The sequence below is a fragment of the Mercenaria mercenaria genome, chromosome 11, assembly GCF_021730395.1.
Source record: "Mercenaria mercenaria strain notata chromosome 11, MADL_Memer_1, whole genome shotgun sequence".
Lineage (NCBI taxonomy): Eukaryota > Metazoa > Mollusca > Bivalvia > Venerida > Veneridae > Mercenaria > Mercenaria mercenaria.
Window position 1 is genome coordinate 9,485,708 of NC_069371.1, and position 24,877 is coordinate 9,510,584.

The following is a 24,877-nucleotide window of genomic DNA, read 5'->3' on the forward strand; positions in this document are numbered from 1 at the left end:
CCCAGTATGTGTTTATTGTAAGCCCAAAATGCGGAAGGTACGGTATATACAATGTATATGGGACAACAAATATATAACCTGGGTCTTTAATGTCTGTATTTGTGTTGATTAGAGCTTCATCTTGCGTAGAATTTGGCACATTTTCAAATGCGGCTTTAAGTTTGCTGCCTTGATAATTCCTACAACTATGAATGTTGATCTCTTCTTCTGGATTGTCAATTTTAGAGTAATAATCCATGAACACAGAAGAAAAACTAACTTTTTTCGCTGATGAAGGCAGTGAGATACTGCCGAAATATACGGTAAAAAAAGTTAGTTTTTCTTCTGTGTTCATGGATTATTAGTCTAAAATTGATTCCTGTAATTGACTATTCTAAGATGACAAGGTATTCAAGTTGAAATTATGATGCGTCGACATCGCTTCGCTGGACTGATTGGTATGCCGACACGAACCGTATTCCGGGTATTGATGAACACCTGTAGTATTACTACACTTTTATTTATACAATTCTGAATATTCAGCTTTATTTATTGTGATGGGTTATGATCTAGTTTAGTGATTACTTTTCATTAGTAGTGTAAAATACTGAAAAATCTCTGTTTTTCTTATGTTGCTTCAGAAACTAGAAACTTACATATTGTAATTGTGTCATCTAAGACAAATCAAATTCTACCATATTTTTCATATAAATGTTGTTTCTGTTGTCATGGCACCGCAAATTCCAAAGCACCCATGCATCATGAAAATATAGAGGTGTATAGATAAAAGGCTCGTGATGAAACTAAAAATATATGGTCAAGTTATTTTTCAGTAAAATCGCTTTAAACTGTTCCTAAATATTCAAATGTATGATGTTAAGTAAGTGTTACGCATAATTTGTTCCATTAATGACTTGAAAAATACAGGGCATGCACAACGACGTCATACTGTTTTTATGACGTTCTTAACGTCACGTCTCAAAATACCCTCGGTGACTAACTTAAAAACATTGTAGCTCTTAAGATAGTGAAGATAATCACTTCAAATTTTCGGATTTGAAAGATAAAAGAATGTTTTTTTATAAATATATTATTATCTCAATTTTGAATTTTTTGTCACTAATACGGGTTTTCTCATGGAACGCCCCATATATATTTATTTTGTTAAAACAATCTTATTAGTTTTGCCTGTTTTTTAATCACGATAGAGGCATATTCGCTCAGTGAACGTAGTTCATTTATACTCTTGAAATGTTACTGTGGTTACGCCTTTAAGAATTACTTGTGTCAAATGTTCTATATAAAAATCTAAAACATGTAAATATTACGGCCGTTCGGGGGTATAAATGTAGTCAGGTGGATTTTACGGCGAACCGGCACAAAAAGGCCATATATCACCGTATAAATGTATTTTATTGAAGAATGGCATTTGTTGAAATTCAGCATACTCATTATTATCATTAGATCTACTGCCAGACTTATTTTAGAAATATTCTTTAAGTCTGCGTCTTTTTGTATAATTAAACGTTCTTCTGCATGTTTGATTTTACTGCTTTCTGTGTGATTTTGATTTAGGACAAAACTTCAATCCATTTCCTAAAAGAATAAAGTCATTATAGGTTTGTTTTCTATCAGATAAGTTTAGTACCGTTTGTTTCCCACGTTGGATCCTCTTTATCTTCTTCTTTTCCTGTCTCCATTTGTTTATTTGATGCATATTCCTCTTCTAATCCCGTCTACATTTATTTTTGTTTGCTTCTTTGACGAATTATCTGTTTCTCCTTTTATGCCGGTTTTTTGGTGTTCTTCAGAAGAGTTTACGCTGTTGACAGGAGGCTGAGAATAGTGTCGTGTACTGTTGTTTCTGCCCCTGACTATGAAGCATGTCGTTTATTGTGATGTACTTTGTTTTGCTGGCTTCACCTTGGTTATTCACCTTTGCCTTCTTTGAAGGTTTTTTTTTTTTTGGATTTTTTATTTAAGACTTCTGCTGCTATATTTCGATCTTCTCAGATCGTTCAACAAGACTTCTATGTCGTGTTATTGGTACTGTTTAGTTTATCAGTTTGAACATTTCAGCCAGGGTGGTTCCAATACTCCCGCTTTTATAGCTTTCGGTATTGTATAATCACCCCTTGGATATAGTGCCTGCTTTTTAATTTTATCTTTTGGCAGTTCCTGTGATATGCAGGCTCAATAACCTCAGACTCCCTTTCTAAATTCCAGTGTGTTTAGTTCTGCCCATTGTTTTCTCGTTTAGGGCAAACCCATTGCTAGTATTTTAACTGGGGACCATATGCCGCTTTGCATGGAATTACACGCTACTAAGTGTATCATTGAGGTTCCATGTGCACCGCCTTATGAATACATCTGCGCATGTCTCTTAGTTGTTTTATACTTGTAGCATGTGTAAATGTTGAGTTCTGCTCTGCTCAACCCGGGGCTAGAGGGCGTGGATGGTAACATGCATTTCCACTACCGTCCATGAACAGGCTCAATCAAACCGAGCCTGCAACATTTTCGTTTTTGTCGTGTTGAGCGACCTATGGGGTTTCCACTTTTTTCTATTTTTCTTCAGTTTTCTTCTACAGAATTGGCAGTAGTTTGTTGTGTTATGGTTTTCAATTGTAAATTTCTCAGCTTCTTATTATGTTTTTTTCTACAAGCGTGTTCCTTTTTCTTTATGTTTTCTCGAACACCTTCTAGTGGAAATCAGATATCTTTATACCTGGTTTATTCTTAGCTTATCACGTAATATATCCATTTCTTCGCCAACTGGTGAGCCGTATCTATACGTTCGCATATTTCTAAAGACATCTTATTTCATAGATTGCCTGTCGATTGTTACTTTCAATTTCAGCTGTAATCCTTTTCGGACGCATTGAGAGTCGATGCAATTTTGAATAAAATTAGCGTGCGAGCCGCTTTTCTCTTTTTTTCATATAAAGTTATTCTCATTGCCAGCTACCAGGCGCCATTACATGTGTTAATGCTATTGTCTTTTACTTGCTTTAAGTACGAGAAGCGAGCTATTTCAAGAATTATTATGTCAAGAATGGGTTTAGTGTTTAATACTTCCGCTCATTGTCATCTATTATTGTATCAAAATATATTATACTGACTTCAAAGGAATTAACTGTACACCCTCTCATTGCAGTGTATCGTTGTGTTATATTATTTAAAACTCAATTATGTCAAAGTTAATAACAAACAATTCGGACGTAGGGGCGAATGAACGAACGGCCTGGACAATATTGCTCTTGTATTGGTTATAGTAATGTTCTGTCCGATATTTATCAAATGTTGCGTTTGAATATTTATTGAATGTATATCTAAAGAAATATGCAAATGATAGGAATTTCGTAGTATACATAAGGATTTATAGACAAGAAAAACAGAAACCTCAGAATGTCGTTCGAGCTTTATAAAATAAATACATTAGTCACAAAAAAATTATAAAACAAAAACGAGACATAATGGATAAACTAGGAGCAAACAAGTAAATTATATAAATATATACCCGTATTTTATATAAAGGTATATAGTTTATACAGTGAATGATATAAACATACCTAGAATATATGATAAACGATCGGTGATATAAACACATCTAGAAAAATTAAATAAATATTATATAATTACACAACTATAAATCAACGTAAAAACTGTACATGCATGTGTCCTTCTAGTCTGTCCAAATTTTCTGTTTCACTTTCACTACGTTTCCCATTGTTTGTTACAAGGTCCATCACAAAATGTTACATTTTTCAACATTTATCATTTCATTACATTTTTTTCTAGCTCCACGAAACCAAATTTTACAACAATTGACCATGACTGAATTTAAACATGAATTTAGGCAGATACTTGTATATTGGCATTTCACCCATATCTCAGTCAGTATCATCATGTCTGAATGTTTGTATGTTCGTTATGACATTCATCCATCTGCGTGCCAGAAGTATTTCATTAATCGTATTTCATAAACTTTTTTAAATTAATGATTTCATTTATTTTGGATATTATTGCATATTAACATTCTTCGGCGTTATTGGCTTATTTCGTATTTTGTAAATATACGATGTACATGCATTTTGAATAATTGGAGTTACAGACTAATACAGACATATTCCTCAATCTGACTAAAGTACATCTCCAATTAACGCTACGCTTTTGTCAGTACTTTAGTCATATTAACATATTCCTGTACGCGATTTAATTTTGAAAACAATAGCTTTTACTTTATCCACTGCAATTACACAATCCTATAAAAGAAATTCATTAATCGATGTTTTGGAAAACGTGTTAGTAACAAACTTCGAAAGATAATTTTATCAAGTAAGAAAAGTTTTTAGAGAGCCATTAAAACTATACATATTTTTGTATTTATACATGCATATAATATGTTATTATGTAATTATATATATACTATTATTTTTCTCAGTGGTAAGACCAATGAAGTAAGCTTCTATGTATGTACATAGTGTGTCCATGTATACCTTATTCACCAAACAACTGCTCCAGAAGCAAGTGTATTCGCCGTAGCTGTGCTAAAATCATTTGAGCCGTGCCATGAGAAAATCAACATAGTGGCTTTGCGACCAGCATGGATCCAGACCAGCCTGCGCATCCGCGCAGTCTGGTCAGGATCCATACTGTTCGCTAATAGTTTCTCTAGTTCCAATAGGCTTTGAAAGCGAACAGCATGGATCCTGACCAGACTGCGCGGATGCGCAGGCTGGTCTGGATACATGCTGGTCGCAAAGCCACTATGTTGATTTTCTCATGGCACGGCTCATTTTTTTGTTGTATAGGACGCGGTGTCTGTGCTGATTCATCAAAGATGATTCTAATTATCCAACATATTTAACGTAAGACCTCAATTGTTTAATTTCCGAATTATTTTTGTTTTGTTTATAGATTTCTGTATATCTTAAAACCGAATATAAGTAATAATTACCTTCACAGATTTGTTTTCAACACTGTAGGCGTAAATCCTTTCGAACGAACACATTTGTTCCAAAAGCAGTTTCAGAGATATATTAAGTATTCACCAACGGCAAATATTTTATTAAGTCTTTCTACTTTCAATTATGTCCGATTGATCCGGCAATCCTCTGTTGGAAGTCAACAGTTAGATGGACATTATCAAGACCCCTGAGTGTACGAAGATAGTCAAAGCTGTTTTTCTGTTCCTGTGTCCGAATTCCTAGACTGTCATACAGTTTCTTGAGGCCCGTACCGCGGGCCTTTTCGACTGTACTCAAATAGTCGGCCTCAGACACCACCTGTATTTTCTTGGACTCGGATTCTGCAGATTGTCGGATTTCTTTTGCCTGATTTTTAATGTCTGCTACCTGAAAATGAGATTTTATGTATTTGTAACATCGCGTCATGCTTCCTGAAATTGAGATTTTTCGCAGCTGTATCTTTTTTTCAACAAACGGAAGCTTTAGATTTATTTCTTGCTGTACCTTTGTATTTGTTCATAAGGGTGAATAATACTTAAAAATTTGCTTAAAAGGTAAAGCCAAATCGTCCTGTATTTTACTTCTCATCGTTCCTGTAAACAAAAAGACATCCATCTCGTGTTTATTTCTCAAAGCTGTTTAAAACACTAAAATCCAAACTACTCCGTTTATCTTAAAACTTAAAATGACAAAACTTGTCGTTGCTTCTTCAAAATTCTGCTTTCACCTAAAAACATCTTTTAGACTAAAAGAAAATCTTTTAGAAATATAGAAAACAAAACTAGTATCAATATACCATAGTCTGTTACACTGATCTGTCTAGCAATAATATGTAGTATAAACGCGTGGAAGAGTCTACAATATACCAAAGGAAAAAAATGAAGCTCAAGCCGCTACTATGACAAACCGTTTGCACCAACATTCCCAAATCCTATGTTCTCCACTCACATCACAATTTTTTCTGAGAAACTACTGAACAATTTTAAAAAGGACATCTAAAAACATAGTCTAAATAAACAAAGAACTTTCGTTCTCAGTAAAATTTTAGGAACCTAGGTTCTCATCATCAGAACAAAGTATTTGAAACATTTCGTATATATTTCTATGTGAAATAATCTTACATCGATTGTCTTGTAAAAAGTATATCTTAAATATAAATATTTACACTTCAGAAGCACCATTTTCTTGTTAAAATCGTTAAGAAAACGTAATTCTACATATTATACACAGAAATTCATCCTATCAGGAGAAGGTACATAGGCTTCTTTAGTAGTAAAGGCTGGTAGTAGTAGTAAAGGCTGGTGATATTGTACCGGTACCATATCACCAGCTTTTACAACTTTTCATAACATCTTCTTTGGTTGCTTTTTTATGCCCCTACTTTGTTTTGTGTGTGTGTGTGGGGGGGGGGGGGGGGGGGGGGGGGGGTTCCATCCGTCCTTCCGAAAATGTTGTGTCGCGCCTAGCTCCAAAAGTATTTGACGTAGAGTCACAAAACTTTACAGGAATGTTGGTCAGCATGTGTAGTTGTGCGCCTGGGGTTTCGCGTCCGGATTCATTCAGTCGTGTAGGAGTTATGGCCCCTGACTTTGTAAAAAATTGGTCATTTTAGTGTTGTGTCGCGCCTAGCTCCAAAAGCATTTGACGTAGAGTCACAAAACTTTACAGGAATGTTGGTCAGCATGTGTAGTTGTGCACCAGGGGTTTCGCGTCCGTTTCTGCCTTAGTAAAAAATTGGTCATTTTAATGTTGTGTCGCGCGTAGCTCCAAAAATATTTGACCTAGAGTCACCAAAGTTTACAGGAATGTTGTTCAGCATGTGCAGTTGTGCACCTGGGGTTTCGCGTCCGGATTCTTTCAGTCATGTAGGAGTTAAGGTCCCTGACTTAGTTAAAAAGTTGATCTGTGTCCTTTGTCATGTAGTGGGGGCGTCTGTGCCCCATGGACACATTTCTAGTTAAGTCTGATTTCATCTGAGCAACTCATCAAAAGTTTTCATAAAATCCTTATACGATCATAACATTAACGGAACCGTGCAACATAAAGGTCTAGCACTTAAAGGTGGTCAATCACATTTAAACAACATTTAATGACATTTTTTACTTTTTGTATATTCTGGTAGAGAATTATTTAAGGAACAAAAAGACCGATTACATGGAGTTAGATTCCTTTTTGAAATGTATATTTTATTATTTTTATAAAATTTTGTAATTACTCCCCTTTAATATGAAAGTATATAAAAAGCTGGGTATTTCTTTTTATTTCGATACAATGTCTAGTTTTACATTTGCATTTGATAGACATATCAACTATTGAACAATCTGAACCAAAATGCAAGTTTATAAGCTGTGTGTAGCTTCTGAATTCACTTAGGCAAAGGGAGGTAATAATAATTTTTCAAACTTGCGTTTCTAATGAATTCCATCTAAATACATAATTTTTAATGCAAATATTTTACAAATATATTACAATATGTCTAATATTTATACATTTCCTTAGGCAAAGTATGTTTATCAAATTTATACTTATGATAAAATAACTCTATCTTGGTTGGGCAACCAGGATAGGAAAATGAAATTTTAAAAATACCTCCAGTGAAAATCTAATTTGTATTAAGTGTTAAGTGAACATAAATGAGTGTAAATGATCAGATGCTAAAGTTTCGAACAAATCCGTTACATGGCCAAAATCTGATTATCCACCTTTAAAACTAAAATCCCAAATTCATCCCCTTTTTCCCATTAGATGATAACTTGTCTACATCCATCGTTTTGAAATAACAGCCCTTCTCACAAGTGTACAACAAAAGTGACAAAGTCACTATCTCTGTGGAAAGCTCTCTATTAATTTAGGAGAAAAAAATGGGTATGCACATACCTTCCCGTCTGTCTTTTTCCTGATGACAGTAGCGTTCTGTATATGCTTTTCTCTTAGGTTCTTTTCGACGAGAAGAAGATTTTCCATAAATCTTTCCATAACGTCATTGTGTATATTGATATTGGTGAGCTGAAAGTACTTCACATCCACATTAAGGGCCTTGAGATTGTCTGTACAGTCTTTGCGTTCTGTACAACCTTCAGGACATGCTGAAAACAGAAAGAGGCTCATGATGGCTCTAAGTCTCTAATCTGACCTTGACCTTTATCCATAATATATGTAGCTAACAATAATGCAGCTGAAGTTAGTCTGGAAATCATTCATTTCTAATTATATTAGGTCTGACCGAGTCAGTAAGCTAGACACATGAGAAGTGTGATCTTTTATAGCAATTATGAAAAGACACACTACCTGGCAATATATACCAATAACACTAAGCATTAAGAAGATTAAACAAACACTTAAAATAAAACAATGAATAATATTTTATAAAAGTAAGACACCTTAACAGACAGGAAGGGGCCGCTTATCCCATTTGAACAAAATAAGGAGAGGACCTTGTGTTTTCCAAGTTTGATGAGGACCCATCAAGCGGTGTATCTGAAGAAATCGTTAACAGACTTTCTAGTTTTTGTTCTAGTAGCAACCAAAAGAGCGTAACCCATTCCTTAATTTGCAACGACGAGAGGACATTATAATGATGCCACAGACCAAGTTTGATGAAAATTCATCAAGCCGTTCATAAGAAGTCATTTTAAGGTATTTCAATGTTTAGCTCTAGCAGCTCCTAAATGGGGGCGAGTTCCCCAACTTGAAAACAGGAGAGGACTTTACAATAATGCTACAGGCCAAGTTTGATGAAGACCCATCCAGAAGTTCATGAACAGTCGTTTAAAAGTGTTTTTATCTCTATTTTTAGCTCTAACGGTATCCGATTTAAGAGGGACCATGCGCCTTGAAATATAAGAAAGACTGCAGATCAAGTTTAAATTTAATGATGTTCTATTCACTTGTTCTTTAGAAGTCGTTTAAAAGGTGTTCATTGTTTAGCTCTAACTGTCCTAAAAGTAACAAACGCTCTTTCTGAAAAGGTAGGGAGAAGACCTTATTAAAATGCTACAGAATCAATTATGAAGAACATTCATCTTGCAGTTCACGAGAACTTGTTTAGGCTCTGTCAGTCCCTAAGACGGATCAAGCTAGACCAATCGAATAAAGTCAACAAAGGTCCGAGCAAGAACGTTTCTGATCAAGTATGGTGTAACCTTAACTAGTAGTTTCAGAGAAGATATTTAAGTAAAAATGTTGACGCAGGACGACGGACGAGGACGATGGACACTGGATCAACCACCTGTACCAACAAGCAGTTTTAGACAAAATGATTTGTATAAAGCTTTTCTTGTAAAGACATTTTATCCATGGACAAAGCCAAATTTTATCCCAGAGGCACATTTTAAACAAACTTTGTAGAGGTCCACTAAACAATGCTAAGTGCCACATAATATTATCTAACCTCCTCCGTAAGACGATGCTTGAAGTGCTTCTTATAGAAGTCTATATAAACATGTAAAAACCAGGGTGGGGCCAGTTTTGATCCAGGTTCATGATTTGAACAGACTTCGTACAAGACAATGACACAGTTCTATATATGGCGACTTTTCCCACCTTTGTTTAGTTTATACAGAATTTATTTTAGGTCGATTGTGAAGGAAGTTCTACAACTTATATTAATCACTCTCGACACCTCATTCCTGATGGAATCCATCGCCACGAGGGTATGGGAGAAGAGGCTAGTTTCCCTTTTTAATGCTGAGCACCAAGCAAGGGAGGTACTGGTACCATTTTTCACGTCTTTGGTATGACGCGGCCGGGGATCGAACCCACGACCTCCCGCACTCGAAGCGGACGCTCTACCACTAGGCTATCCAGGCATTGTTTCAGGTATCGGCGTGTATCTGAGCAGATCAACCGATCTTCCTTAAGTCAGCTGAATGGCTTCCTTACATGAACAATTCTAACCCCCAAGTGAGGTTTCGAACCCACACTGGTGAGAGGCAAGTGATTCGAAGACAGCGACCTTAACCGCTCGGCCACCACGAAAGCCCCTTGCAAGATTTAAACAACCTTGGTAGGGGATCACTAAATAATTATTCATGCAAAATATCTAAGCTCAGGCCGTTAGACTTTTAGACAATAAAACCGTTCATTTTTATGACGTGTGTGCATATAGCGTTGTTGCTGTCCGTACGTACGTTTTTACCGCAGTTATGGCCTTTTGATAACTTTGTATATAGAATATAGAGAAAAGTGTTGTGTCTAACTCCTCACACAATAATAGCCTAATTTGCTTCAAACTTTCACAGATGAACAAACTTGATGCGCAGATGACCATAAAGAGAGGACTTTTCTGTGATTATTTTTACCGCAGTTATGGCCCTTTGATAGTTTTGCTATATAGAATATAGAGAAAAATCGTGTGTGTCCAACTCCGTAAACACTATTGAAAAGATAAACTTGAAAGCTTTTTGTTCTAGAAATATGACCCTTTCTTAATAAAAGCGTTGCTACTTAGAGGATGGCACAGTATGTGGGGCATCCGTGACCTATGGACACAATTCTAGTTTTTTTTCCTGTATAAGTGAATCCAAGGGCGGTACCAATTTTATCCTAGGGGCATGATTTGAAACTATTTTGTGTAGAACTATTAGGCAATGATACATACCAAATATTCCAACTCTTGACATTGCGTGTTCGGAGAAGAATATTGCAAATTTGTCCTTTTCCGTTGTCATAGAATAAAAGTCTTAGAACAATCTTGGATGAGGACCATTATAAATGTTATAAACACTCGGGCCAAGTTTCATCAACCACGTTTGATAATTATCTAGCTACCAAGTGATTTATGAGAACTCATTCGAAGTAAAAATGTTGACAACATATGTCAGGTCATCCACTATACTTTTAAAGCATACTTAAAGCTTTAAATTTATGTAAAACATATGTAAGGACAGATTTATTCCCAAAATGTTAATAATCTTCATCCAGTCAAATTCCAGTATAGCCAAACCTATGTTTGAAACCACATAATTTCAACTTCAGCTGACTGAGAAAATACACAATGTATATCACCAACAACTATTTATATCCGGCATACATGAACAAAATAAATGTTTTAGATACCTTATAATGTGATCTAAGATATCATAAAATCTTACATAAGATACTTTGAAGCACATAAGCAAAAGCATACGGACACCAGTTTGATTGAGTCCGTTCGTTTGCTATACTCCGCACGATCTCAAGCACCATCATACATAGTAAACTGAAAATACCCCATGATCTAAAAGGGCAAACAAATCAAGCAAAGGTTCACTGACTAGATTTTCAAAGAATCAAATATTAGATCGGCTAAATAATAGATTTTTCATCCCTGGTCAAGGCTCAATGTGCAAGAAATTTTAATAAATCTGTCCAACAAGCAATACATACAAAATATTTATATTTAATAACATATCTTATCAATTATACGCGGGAAAGTCGTACATCTTGCATTTAAATCACAAAAGGTTCCCCCTTTTCATTTTCTTGTATCTTGTGTTTCTTGATATATACTTTTGCTGTTTCGCAGTATCCATACTCCCTCCCCTTACTGACATAGCTTTTCCTGTTTTAATTTCTTAACCGTTAAATTGAATAAAGTAAATTGAAAATTTACATAGTCTTTCATTTCCAAAATGTAACACATACAGAGAAATTAAGTGGGCGCCCCAGAGTTACACATCAGACTATGACTACAGACGGTTGATAAACATTTTCCAGATATTAAATCAATATTTAACATGATACATCTTTAAAAATAAAGCTATTCAGATCACCTAGAGTTTAGTGGACGTACCCATGGAAACATTTGATAGGAAAATTTATTGATGGAGATTAAATACATTGTTTTGAATACTGATAAAAATTGCCTTTTTCAGCTACAGTTTCTGATATCTCTCAGAGGAATACTTAAACAATCAAATATGTTCCAATCGTTGTCAGACATGTATCACTACGTTAAAATCGTTCCAAGCTTCTGAACAAAACAATTTTCTAACCACATTTCTGTCACGAATGTGTAAACTTTCATGATAAATGCTACATGTATTGGTACTAGCATAAGCATCAGGATATACGGACAAATTTATGTGGATTTTGTTCTTTCCTTACAATGTTTAGGTCAGCAAATCTTCTGACAGTCCTTAGTCCATTTTTGTCTGTTCTGAATCACGTAGACAGAAGCTTCAAAATAAGTATGTATTCAAATTAGATATAAGCCATAATGAAAAATTCTTGAAAAAAAAAACAACACGTTGCTTGAAACTTGAGAATTCTTATGCTAACGCAATGAATATCGGAGTATGTACGCGCTTGGCGATTGGGAATAACATTTCGTCTTTCGTTCACTATGTACTTACCGGCTGCATATGAATTACAGTCGGGTCTGCAGCACGTGCCCCCGAGCCTCTCCCTTACAGCTTTATACAAAACACGTTCAATTTCTGGCCGTTTCGTCTTCAACTCGGTTGTGTTGTAAACTGGAATGGCGCCCTGAAAATAAAGCCAAGTAATTTCGTAAGAAAACTAACCAACTTCGTTAAAGAACCAGTCCTGAAATCGACTTTTAGCTTAATTGTTTTTGGATCTGTTCAACCATTCAACCAAAATCCTGGTTTATGTAAGGTATACAAAAACATTGGTATACTGACTTGCTTTGATCTTTCCACAATGGTATATAAAAAACACAGACTTCACTTGTAACATTCTTCAAATTAAATTTAAGTTGACAGTCTCCTTAGGTGATTTCTAGGGTATCGACAGTCCATTATCATACCAATCCAATTAACAGTCTAAAATGCTACGTCCACAAAGTTTTATGTTGTTTTTTTTATCAGGAATAAGACGCATTATCTCTATCAAGAGCTATCAATGTATAAGAAGGTACAACTGCATCATCCACATTGGATACTAGCCGAAACTTCTGAAGTCCGCACGCAGTATCTATCATATTATGAAGTGTTCCAGACGTTTTACATATTAGTATTGAAATTTCTACAAAATCGAGTAATTCAATGATATCATTTCATTCTTTAAACAACCTCAACACAAATATCAAATACACACCTGAATGTTTTGTTTTACTAAACATGCAAGTATCATCGGGATAGGGACTAAATCTTTTCTTATATGCTTTAATATCAAGCCAATTTGTTATTGTGTCTAAGATATTTTAGAACAAGGAAGACACCCGCTTGTTATAAGTTTGTTTGTTAATTACATAGTGGATATTTCATGAGTGTCTTTTCATACTGAAATTATTAAACGAGTTGAATAAAATAATAAAGTGCGAGGCTCTGTCGAGCAGTTCATCAATTTTATTCAACGAGTTATATACATGATATATATTTAATGTGGAAAGTCATAAATGTTATGTAATGGCTTTACGTCAAACATATGATAAACTTGGATATACACCTCATCATCATACAACAATAATACGCACATAATAATATGTACTTGGTACCAACAAATTAGGATGGGACCTCGAAATTAATAAAACATAACACGAAGCCTACAAAATTGAATATATATTACTTACAACATGAGAAAAATTCATCAATATAATATCTATAATATGAAAGACATGACAAAATTATAGATATTTCGTTACGTGTGTGTTTTTATTATGTGTTCATAACAGAGCCGTCAGATAATTTTAATGTAAAATAAACCTTTATTGCGTCGACGGCGCTCCTACGCATTACATCTTCATAGTAGATATCATAGGCCGCATGTAGTAAAGGAAGTTCGTCCTTGCGCAAGAAATACTGCGCATGTGCAGTGATTGACACCTGTTGACAAAACAAAAGAATAATTAGATTAATATTATTAATTAATGAAAAATCTATAAGTAAATCATTATAAAAGTACAAACCAAACAGAGCCTATTCTTGAGAGTACGCCCCTCAGGCACCCTAGGAGAATTCTGTTATTCGGTAATATTGTATAGGATTCTTGATCAAAAAGCACCATTAATCTCCACAACACTGAATACACGGTAAACATGATACTAGAAAACAGTATGTGTTATACGTGCGTGCGTGCGTGCGTGCGTGCGTGCGTGGTGCGTGTGTGTGTGCGATGTAAAACCCTCAAAATAAAATTAATCTCCATACGAAGACATCGTATTGAGCAACCTGGTGAAGTGAGTTCCACATTATTCGTGAGTTTATATCTACAATTCATGAAAGATAAAAGGATTGGAATCTGAACTTCGAAAAATATATATTCGTTTTACTAATGCATCATTAAATTCAATGCCGTAATATCGAACTGGCCTTTAAAAAATTTACATTATGAAGGCCTTGTTACTTATTCATGTTTTGTATCATTTTAAAGTACAGGTAATCAGAAATTCCTGTGTGAATGGAAACCATTGATGATACTATTGTTTTGCCTGAATAATTCATTACTGGTTGAGTTCAAATTTAACGCAGTGTGAACAAAACTTTCGATTTTGTTGTGCACAATGCCAAGTTCAGTGGTTATTAAACAGTTAATCTACATATTGACATTAACCTTCCGCAGTTTAAAGGAAGATCAATCTGAGCATTTCTGAAATCACCTTTATTGAAGGGAAACTTGAAAATTTTAAAAAGACACGTGAGCAAATATATCCGTGCTATAGAATATTCAGAAATGTCAGTTTTCAAGTTAATCACAATACCAGCAATAAAAATATATGCTCACTATTTGAGGTAATTATCAGAATAATCGAAAATAGAAACTGCAATCTTTCAAGAAAAACACTTGCTATTTATAATATTTAACACACCTAGGCTTATCTCAACTTTCTTCAGGTATTGCCAATTTGATTGAAAACACTCGAGTATCAATACATTGAAGTCGGTCATTTTTATCAAAACAATCGTGAACTATTGATTTCATATAGTGGCTATTTGAACTAATTATAGCACACAATGCTACACACGCAGTTGGATAAGTCATCGTTAGGCGGCCTATAATCACCGCTGCTGGATCTATCAAGGAGAAAGCCTACCTAGCATATCAAGGTGCAAGGCCTACTAGAAGCGGAGTAAAACGAACTCTTTCCAGCAAACTTTCCGGTGATCATGTATAGGACTTACAAGGTCCCGTAATTGCACCCTTTCACCACTATGAAACATTATTTTGCTTCCCGAGTCTGTCAAAAGTTTGACGAACAAAATGGCGGGTAAAAACAAGGCGTATCATTACTCGATCAAACCAAATTTGCTATTATTATTTTTTTTTGGTTGCGCTCTGTGCTACCAAAGGATCTTCTTACATATTTTCAGTTCTGAGATCTGACTGGCTAATTGACCTTTCATTGAAAGAGATGGCTTAATATCAGTGTCAGTGCTACCGAGATAACAGATCATGACAAGGTGATGCAAACTTTGCGAATGACTCTGAAACTGGAATCATGGTAACTATCAAGATAGTAAAGTGAACACAATAGTTTTTCGTGTAACTTGTAACAGCATGCAAGGCATTAAGCAGCTTTGAAATTCGATTTATGATCAACTGTTGTGGATGTGACAATGGTGTCAATTACTATAGTAACGCTAGCTTGAGCATCGGTGACAAGTTATCGAAATTCAGCAAATGACATTAGTGATACTTCACAAAAACTCTTCCTCAGCTGAATGGAATATGTTACACAACAGCCTTCCCACAATACGTGCCAATCTAAACTCATGCTGCCGAAATGTAATTGCGTCCAAGAGCAATTTTTACAACCTGTGATTATTTTAAATCTGCGTGACTACCACAGTCAAGGTGAAACTTGCTGACAGAACTTGCAGCAGAACTTCCTTGATTATTATAAATCGAGCACATATGCGAACATCAACGGGACGGACTACCAATGAAATTAATTTATATTTGTACTATTATTAAATTTATTTAGGAATATTGTTTACTAGTACATGGATCAAACGTTCTCAACATTTGTTAGATTCGACATCTAACGACACAAATATCTCTCACCAAACTGGTCTTCGACTGGTCACTGGTACTAGTATTGGTTCTGGATCTCTAGAAGCACTGCTCTACTATTCAGGAAGGATAATCTGTTTCGATGCAAATGTTGGACGTAAAGCCCTAGCAAAAGCAGGCATTTAAGATAATTTTGTAGTCGGCTCCAACTGTGTCATCATTGTTGACATTACATACCACTGTTGAAATGACCGATCCTATATTTGACTCACTCGAAACCTCAAAGGAAAATAGATTACAATGCACAGTATACATATGTCGTACTATCCATGTATTGAGAGTTCGGCATCGTACTACATATAGCGTCCCTCATGCTACACATGAACCTGTCACAGTCTTCTTCCTCACAGTCGATGTAGAACACATCAATACAATAACAATCATGAATGGACTACGCGCTTCTGCACCAACGTTTCCACCACGGAAGATTTTGTTGTCATATCTGCTATATCATTAATAAGTATAGAATCATTACATGAGGTATGGTAAGTACAGCAGCCACAAGCGATGTAACATGCATTTTTTTTTTATTTATCTTACTGGTATGTCCGAGCTCAAACTGGAGCTGTCCGAAGTATTACACGAATACTTCCAGTTCAGGAGAACCTATATATGACTGAAATTACATCTTACTGTACAAGGATCGTGTCGTAATATCACCTTCTTTTTGTCAAGTCCTGGCTGCACTGCATGTTGCCGATCAAAGTGTTACTTGTATGACTTTAAGAACTGAGTTATCAATCTTTTGGCCTGGTATCACTCCAGCAATTGGAATACCCTACGTAACCCTTGTACACCACTATGTTCTTCTTAAATAACTTTATCCATTCCAATAAGCATGTGCTGACTTATTCCAATTTAAAGTATATACATGTAACTATTTGGTAGTGACAGAACATTATACCAACTAGCCGATTGTAGGAAGAGCCTGTAGTGGAGTAGACGGCCTGATCAACTATCATAGAACATTTTTTACTTTTTGAATGCCAGCTGAACTCGCTTGCTTCTGATGGTGGTACAAAGTTTACAGCTATTGCTACACCTTGGTTCCTTATGATTTAGGTCCTAGATATTGACCTTAGTCACCTTCGTCAACATTTGCCAGAGTTGAAAGAGTGGTTATGACAGTAGAGAGTCGGATCACTCTCAACCCTATCACCAACGCTCACTGCCACACACGCTATTCTTCAGTTAAGAAACACCCGGATAAGGATATAAAATAGTCACAACTTTTTTTCGGACCCATACGATACTTCATTCAAGTACCTGCGAGGAAGTTCAAACTGCACAGTACTTGCTTCAGACTATGTTATCCCGCGAGGATAATCGCCAAACAGAGTTGTGGAAAGCTAAGATTTTCGGCTCTTGCAGTCGAACATCACGTTTATGTCTAAATATCTTCTCAAGAGGGACAAATTTGTTTGTTTCTTTTTCATTCAGGTCGCCAATTAGATAAATACGCCGATAACACCGATACTCCTACTCGTGCCTCTCAAAATCTGATCATTCTGCTCTTATCGCAACGTGGGGCCCAGGAAGCAAGTTTGTCACGATATATCTTCAAAATATTATGATGTGTTCAAACGCACGGATACCATCTTGTTAAACTGAATATCTGATACATTTACATAGACTTTGTGCTTTCCAGACTTATCAACTTCTATTTGTAATGTTCAGTCAGCTTTGTTAACACAGAGTTTGCCATTTACAGTATCATATATATATCAACATATGCCTATCAACATGACCAAAGACTACTGGGCAGATGGAGGAATGTTTATATCTTAACCGAAATTTCTAACTTTTTTTCAATACTTTTTACAGTATCTGTGGTTATATCATCATATAGCATAATGAAATTTCAACAAAATCGAATTATTCAATATCATGTCACAAAATATGTACCTGAATGTTTCGCTTATATTCAATATCATTTAAATGGGATATTTGAGTGGTATACCTGAATGTTTTCTTATATATGACCATCAAGACAAATGTATTTTTCTAAGATACCCAAGTATTTTAGCTTCTATCATAACAAATTCATCCATGTTAAATATAGAAACTTGTGTAACTTTTAAAAATTGGATTCAGGTTGCAAAATGAATTAAGATATCAGAGCTTTTTTCAATTCTTTGAAATTTGAAGGTGTTATCGAAAACATATTGCTCTAACTGTATATGAATATTTAAAAACATACTACCTGCAATATGGAAAATATTGCAAAACATATCAAGGGAGACTCTTAGAGATTTCGTTGAGTGTATATGTTTGACCGTATTCAAGAGATTAATTCTATCTGTCTATTTGCAGATTGTATTCATAAAACATAAAGAATGGTTCTCTTATCTAGATAAATTCACTGGTAAAAAATGTCAATTAGATTACACGTAGTTCATCGTAAATAGTTATTTTGCCAAGCACGAAAACAATCCAATGTAAGTAAAACGCTGTCAAAATAGTTTAAATATTATAACTAACCTCTAGTTTATCTCGTGTAAAAACCCGGAAGTTGACCAGATCTAGAAATTGGGCATCTGCTTTGAACACTTTGAATTCGTAGTCAGGGCCTAGAAAGTGTTTACCGCCGGAATAGACTTTACTCGTATCCACAGTACCCGTACTCTTTTGTCGTCGGAAGCCATACTGTAATTTTCATTAAATTGTTTTATGTATAAGAATGTTATAAAACGTAGTAACTGTAAACATATTTATTCCAGGTTAGATCTAGGAAAGTATAAAATCATCAAGAAAAGTGATGTGTTTGTCAAATTCAAACTATTCTACTATGTTTAATCCCTTAGTACTACTATATACAATATATATTTGGTAAAGTATTTAATAGATCGACCAAGCTGTTCCTTGAAAATATATGCTCGTAACTACAGTCAATGTTTCCAATCCTCAATGCTCTCCACCCACCAGAACCTTTCCATCATGTCTTATTACACTTACAATGTGGAGATATATTTTTGTAAAAATTACAAGCAGCTACGAGTTACGGAGAAATGGAAAACTCTAACAATATTTAAAAACAAATCCCACACGAATCACATAATAAACGCCTCAAAACAGATGAATGACTGCATATTATACTATATAATCCCCCGTCTTAAATGTCAGTGCTACCGGATAAAAGCACAGGCGCGAGTAACTTGGAATGAATACAAATATCATGAGACTGAAAAAGACTGTTTTCATTTTGGTTTGATTTAGGATGAAACGGGTGTTTTTATCTGTCTGATTTATATGTTTGTAGTCCCGAATCCGATACTCATCCCTGTGATTGTGAAAGGCGAGACACCGGTTAAGTAATAGTTATAGTATGTGTGAGAGTGTGTTACCAGGATATATCAGAGCTAGGGGTACATCGAGGGTATTTTTCTCTGCACATATCGTCGAGGCCGGTAGGCCGAGACAGATATGTGAAGAGAAAAATAACGAGATGTACCCCTAGCTCTGATATATCCTGGTAACACACGAGCACTACATATTATAACTGTTTTATCGCATAGTTTATCATTAAAATTTATATATTACTTTCATTTAAATTTGTTTATTATTATTTTTACTATTTTGATTCCCTTTCTGCGCCTCGCTGACTGAGACACTAAAACTTCTGTTTTAGAAAATGTGTTGAACCCCAGATAAAAGTACCCAACAAATTTCTGCATTGGTTTTAAATCTTTGCATTTCATTGGCCAGACATATTGTAAAACTTGTTGTTTTGTTTGTAAAAAAAATCAAAGAAAAAGAAACATTTGAGAAATCTCAGAATTTCATATATTTCATGTATTTCTGAATTTGGCAATAACTATCAAGTTTTTGAAATATTCTAGTTTATTTATTCTTTTACTTTATAAATGTAGGTGTTTGTGACAATTCTTTCTCTGTGAACTGTAAATTGGAGCTAAAATCATCTTTTCTTTGAAAGGAAAAAAATATACTCCCTTGATAGGACCTCAATAGAGAAAAAGTGTTCCGATATATATCGGAACAGTTTTACTGTGCTGATATATATCGGAACACTTTTTTTCTTATGAAACTCTATAGAGATTTCCGTGTTGATATATATCGCAACAGTTTTGTAAGATATCAGCACAGTTTTGTAGTAATAATGTGTGTTACTATGTATAACATGCTGCAAAGATCAAAGGAAAATTGCCGCACTATGCGATAACATTAATAACAATATGAATATTAGTCATATAGCCTACCTCGTTGTATTCCAAAGTTACAAAACTCATTGGTAGTACTATAACAAGTATAAATCCAACAAGTGCCACCACAGCACCAATAACGTAAAGTAAACACCTGTTGTCTTCCGGCATCTTTCAATCCGCCTTCTCTGAAATGTTTTATTATCGTAAATGAAATTTCATGCACAGATTAGATCTAGATCTACTTAATTAACACAAACTTGCAGTTACTACTTTAACACTGCTGTAAAGCAATTCAGGTAAAACTCATCCTGTGTATATATGTTAACCTAAATGAAAATGTAAACAACATAATTTTACCTCTGCCCTGCCGAGTTTTCAATGTAACTCTCACACCATCTCCAAACGTACTAAAATAGAATAGCGTTAATGCCTACTGGTAATGTGGGTCTCTGTGTTTATCGATTAAAGATGTTTCTCCGGTCAATAATAAAAGTATTGGCAAAATACCGGAAAGAATAACGTGTGTGTAGAAGAAAATACATAAAGGATCCTGATTTAATGTAGAGAATTATGTTCTTCATCTTTAACTGAAACGTGAATTCAATAGAGTAATTGACACATAAATTAATAAAATAAAACCAGTAAAAACTGGTGGCAAAATAAATGTATATGTTCAGTGCATGTATACTTTAAAAATAAGTTTGAAGTCGTACAATAAGTAAAATGACATCATATTTGATATTTTAAGTAAATATTTAAAATTTGATTAACATTCGAGGACTATTTCTTGTAAGCACCGTCCATGAATTAATTTATAGTCAGGTACCATTAATCATTTTTGTGTAAGGCGTAAAAAATTCTTTGTTTCCGGTAACATGCTAAAAAGAATTAGGGTAGGTAGGTCGGATCTTTTTATTATTATTAGTAAGTGAGTTTTTTCGGAAATTATTTTGTGTCCAAAACTGAATACAAGTAAGGGGTTACGCCTTTAGAGCATCAGTAAATTGATTTCTAATATCACTGACCATGTTTAAAGCATAAAAAGTGCAGTTTTGCAACTTTTTGTTAAAAGGTTGAAAAATAAAAATACCCAAGGCCATAAAAAACATTTAGGGTCGGGTTAAAAATTTAGAGTAGGTCGGGATATCGGAAACAAACATTTTTTTACGCCTAATTCAGTGCTTGTATATATTTCTCAACACCACAAACGCAGTTCATGAAAAATAACATTTTGATGACAATTAATTCATACATGAATTTATATATGAAATATTTAGAAAACGAATTAATAAGTTTATTTGTAACATTGCTTAATTACAGGTGTTATAATACTTTTAATGCGGTCACCTGATAATCACATACACGTGCGGTTAGCCTGGGAATCCAGTCTACAATTTCTAACTTTTCTTTCTACCTGCAAGTTGATAACATCAGAAACTCGAATGCAAATTAACACTAATTAGCGCAAATTAAGTGGGATCTTTATGCATAAATATTAGGTATGATTTCTTCTGACAAAGCACAAATATTATCAACGGCTTCCCAGACTAACGTGCGGTATATAAACAATCCATGTGTTTGGACGATAAGACCTTTGAATTATTATAATTTCAATTTTATTTGTTTCTCTCAGGTCATAGATTTGTTTTCATTCATTGAGGAATAAGAACAGAACAGAAAAGAACAGATACTTTATTAAGACTTGTACATAGTACATCATCTATAATACATATTCTATACATATATAATATCAACGTGACAATAAACATGACATAAGGAATCTTGTATATTTTGTATTTTAGACTTGAATATAATTACATACACAGTAGAAAACATGTGGAGAATGTTCATAACATATCAACGTTCGACAGTTAGAATTGTATTTCTGATGGTTAGAGTTTCTTTTACATATCTAGATAATTGAATAAGTTCGGTTTTGTTATTTAAGTTAAGGAACTGTATGAACTTATACACCAATGGACGTCTAAAATATTCTACTTTTAAGTATTTTTCTTCTAATATCGGCGTAACATCTACATATAGAAACAAAATGGTATTCGTCTTCAATGTCTAAGTTGTTGCAACATAGACAATATCTTTCCTCCCGATTTTAAATTTTGGGCTACAAAAATAAAGTAACTAGTACAATAGACGATGAGAAACATAATGATTATGTGGTAACTGACTATAATTTAGGTTGGCGAACTTCAACGGTTCGCTAGACTTTTAGTAGTTATTACCACAAACAGAAAGTCACAAAGACTGCTGAGACTGACAACACAGATTTTTTTCATGCGCAATTCAAAATGTTCCGTGCTGTATATCAGTTTTACCATGAATTTGTTTAAAGATTGTTAAACTTGTCTGTTTCAATAAATCTATTTTTCAACCATTTTATGATCATGTTTTCTTCTAAAGGAAATATGTTTGAAAGTAAAAACAGATCTTTATAAAGGAGTGGCTAATTGCATTCAAACTAACTACATGTTTCTTTATTAAGCTGGCGTAACGTCACTCTGCTTCTTCATTCACTTACAGCATGCATGCAAAAAAAGTTTGTTTTTAGACTGTGCGATAGTCTTTTTTAAGCAGAAATAATGCCTTATGTTCTTACACAAACTAACAAAAACATCAGTAAGTTGATTTCTAACATCACTGACAATGATTAAATCATAAAAAGTGCAGTTTTGCAAGTTTTTGTCAAAAAGTTGAAAAAAAATCTCCAAGGCCATAAAAAAACAAAAAAAAACATTTAGGGTGGGGCCAAAAATTTAGGGTAAAACGGGATACTGGAAACAAACAATTTTAAGACCTCAATAGTGAAGATACCTAAGTTACTTTAAAAAGTAATGGAGTTTTCCCCAGGCATAGTCTATTGTTAGATTTCCTTAGATTATTTAGGCTTTTACGTGTTCTATTTTAAATAGGATATATGCGACTCATAATTTAAGGATCTTTTCACAGATTTTAGTAACAGGAAATAGTTCTCGAAGTTAAATCCAATTTTGAAAATTTTCTTGAATTGTCTATATATAATGTCATTTTATTTGTTTTACGACTTCAACCCAATTTTTAAAAGCCTAATGTCTAAAATTTACAACCGAACGAATTTTATTTTAATGCAGGAAATTCACTGTTTGATGTACACTGATTTGACAATGTCATTTACAAGCATAATTAGTTGTGTCACACATCATCTTTTTTTCTCGGAAACCATGTTGGAGATGGTACAGAATGCCAATGTATGTAAAGTGTTTTGTAATTGATGAGGACACTATATGCTCCAGGGTTTTGCAAAGAACACATGTAAGGGATATGGGCCTGTATTTTGCTTGTCTGACCTGCCGCCCTTCTTGTAGATAGGTTACATTTGCATTTTTCCACCGGGAAGGTATAAGATCACTCATCAATGGATTTCTGAAAGATAATTTCAAGGATTGGTGACAGTTCCTTTGAAAGTGCTTTAAGAATGATGGGCTTGATCTTGTCCGGCCCACATGCCTTATGAGGGTTGAGATTTGATAGGAGCTTTTCTATCCCATTGGCATTTACATGGATATTTGGCGTTATCGGGTACTTTTGACTGTCTGCAGGTGGTGAGTTATGTTTTTGATCAGATATGTCTGGAGTTTCATCTTGCGGTAGGATGCTAAAGTTAGAGGTGATTTTGGGATGAATACCGACTGGAATTGCTTATTTTAAGCTGAACAGCAACATTGCTTTTGAAGTTTAATCGGTGTGGAGTTTGTTTTGGTATTTTAAGGGTGGAAGGGATGCTGAATCTTGTTTGGAATGTTTGAGGAGGGAGTAGAATTTTTTGTGGCGTTTGTTTTTGATGAAGGCCGGGTGGTATCAGACTGGTTTACATTTAGAATATCTTCAAGGTATTTTCGGACTGTGTGTTTGAGGTCCAAGAAATATTTACGATCAGAGGATTTGTTTTATTTCCTTATTTTTTGAAGGCCCTATCACGCCTTCTGATTATCCTAGTATTTAGACTTTAATTTACCCAGGAAAGATGGTTTATAGATTTATAAATGTCGCAGTCCAAAATTACCCTGGCTAATTGGTTCGGTTTGGTTCTGCTCATACAAGTTCGAGACTTGGGCCAAGGGATAACTGGTCTGGAAATACACAAATGCGCGCCTATATAATATTTTATTTGTCAGCGACAAAAACTGTGGCCTTCGCCATCAATATTTCATTCCAAGTGCAAATACATAGAAATAACAAAACCGAAGAATAGCAAAATGTAGATAAATGATTAAGCATCAACAAAAATCTTCTAAATTACCTGGAAATACACAAATATGCGCCTGTATAATATTTTATTTGTCAGTGACAAAAACTGTGGCCTTCGCCATCAATGTTTTATTCCAAGTGCGCATGCGTTGTGCAAATTAGCCGGGAGATCTAAAATTAGAAGAGAGGCACATCCATGTGGTTATATAGTTATTATAGTTAGTTAATTATGAAATTTATGAATAAGTGATATGGGTAAAGACTGGACTATTGGATATGGTTTATATGAGGTGTATTGGATGAAGAATATTGCCTAAACAATACGGGACATACATAACATAAACATATAGAAAACATAAACTACGGGCAGCGTATACTTGACTCTGCGACATAAATACCGCTTTTAAATATATTAGCATCTTTCGTCTTTAATAGTGATAATTGTTAATAATTACTATCGTACTCACCCCAGCATTGTGTGAGTCAAAGTAACACTTGAAGACAATAGTTTTCAGAATTTATTCTTTATTTTCCTGACAACTCATATTTTATCTTGATTTGAGAAAA

At 34.5% G+C, this 24,877-nt stretch overlaps 1 protein-coding gene across 2 annotated transcripts; it reads right to left on the bottom strand.

Annotated features, from left to right (window-relative positions):
• Positions 1 to 3,388: 3,388 nt before the first annotated feature.
• LOC123532306 (uncharacterized) lies at positions 3,389 to 24,432 on the bottom strand. Of its 2 annotated transcripts, none has more exons than XM_045313714.2 (7): positions 24,363 to 24,432; positions 20,123 to 20,253; positions 18,387 to 18,551; positions 13,598 to 13,717; positions 12,284 to 12,416; positions 7,827 to 8,035; positions 3,389 to 5,336 (listed from the first exon to the last, which is right to left on the bottom strand). In XM_045313714.2, exons 2-7 carry the CDS (start codon positions 20,234 to 20,236, stop codon positions 5,067 to 5,069), a joined length of 1,011 nt encoding a protein of 336 aa, XP_045169649.2. In that variant the 5' UTR covers positions 20,237 to 20,253; positions 24,363 to 24,432; the 3' UTR covers positions 3,389 to 5,066. The 2 variants fall into 2 exon arrangements, with proteins under 2 accessions (XP_045169649.2, XP_045169648.2); XM_045313713.2 differs by lacking the exon at positions 24,363 to 24,432 and adding an exon at positions 20,426 to 20,563.
• Between the last annotated feature and the right edge of the window lie 445 nt (positions 24,433 to 24,877).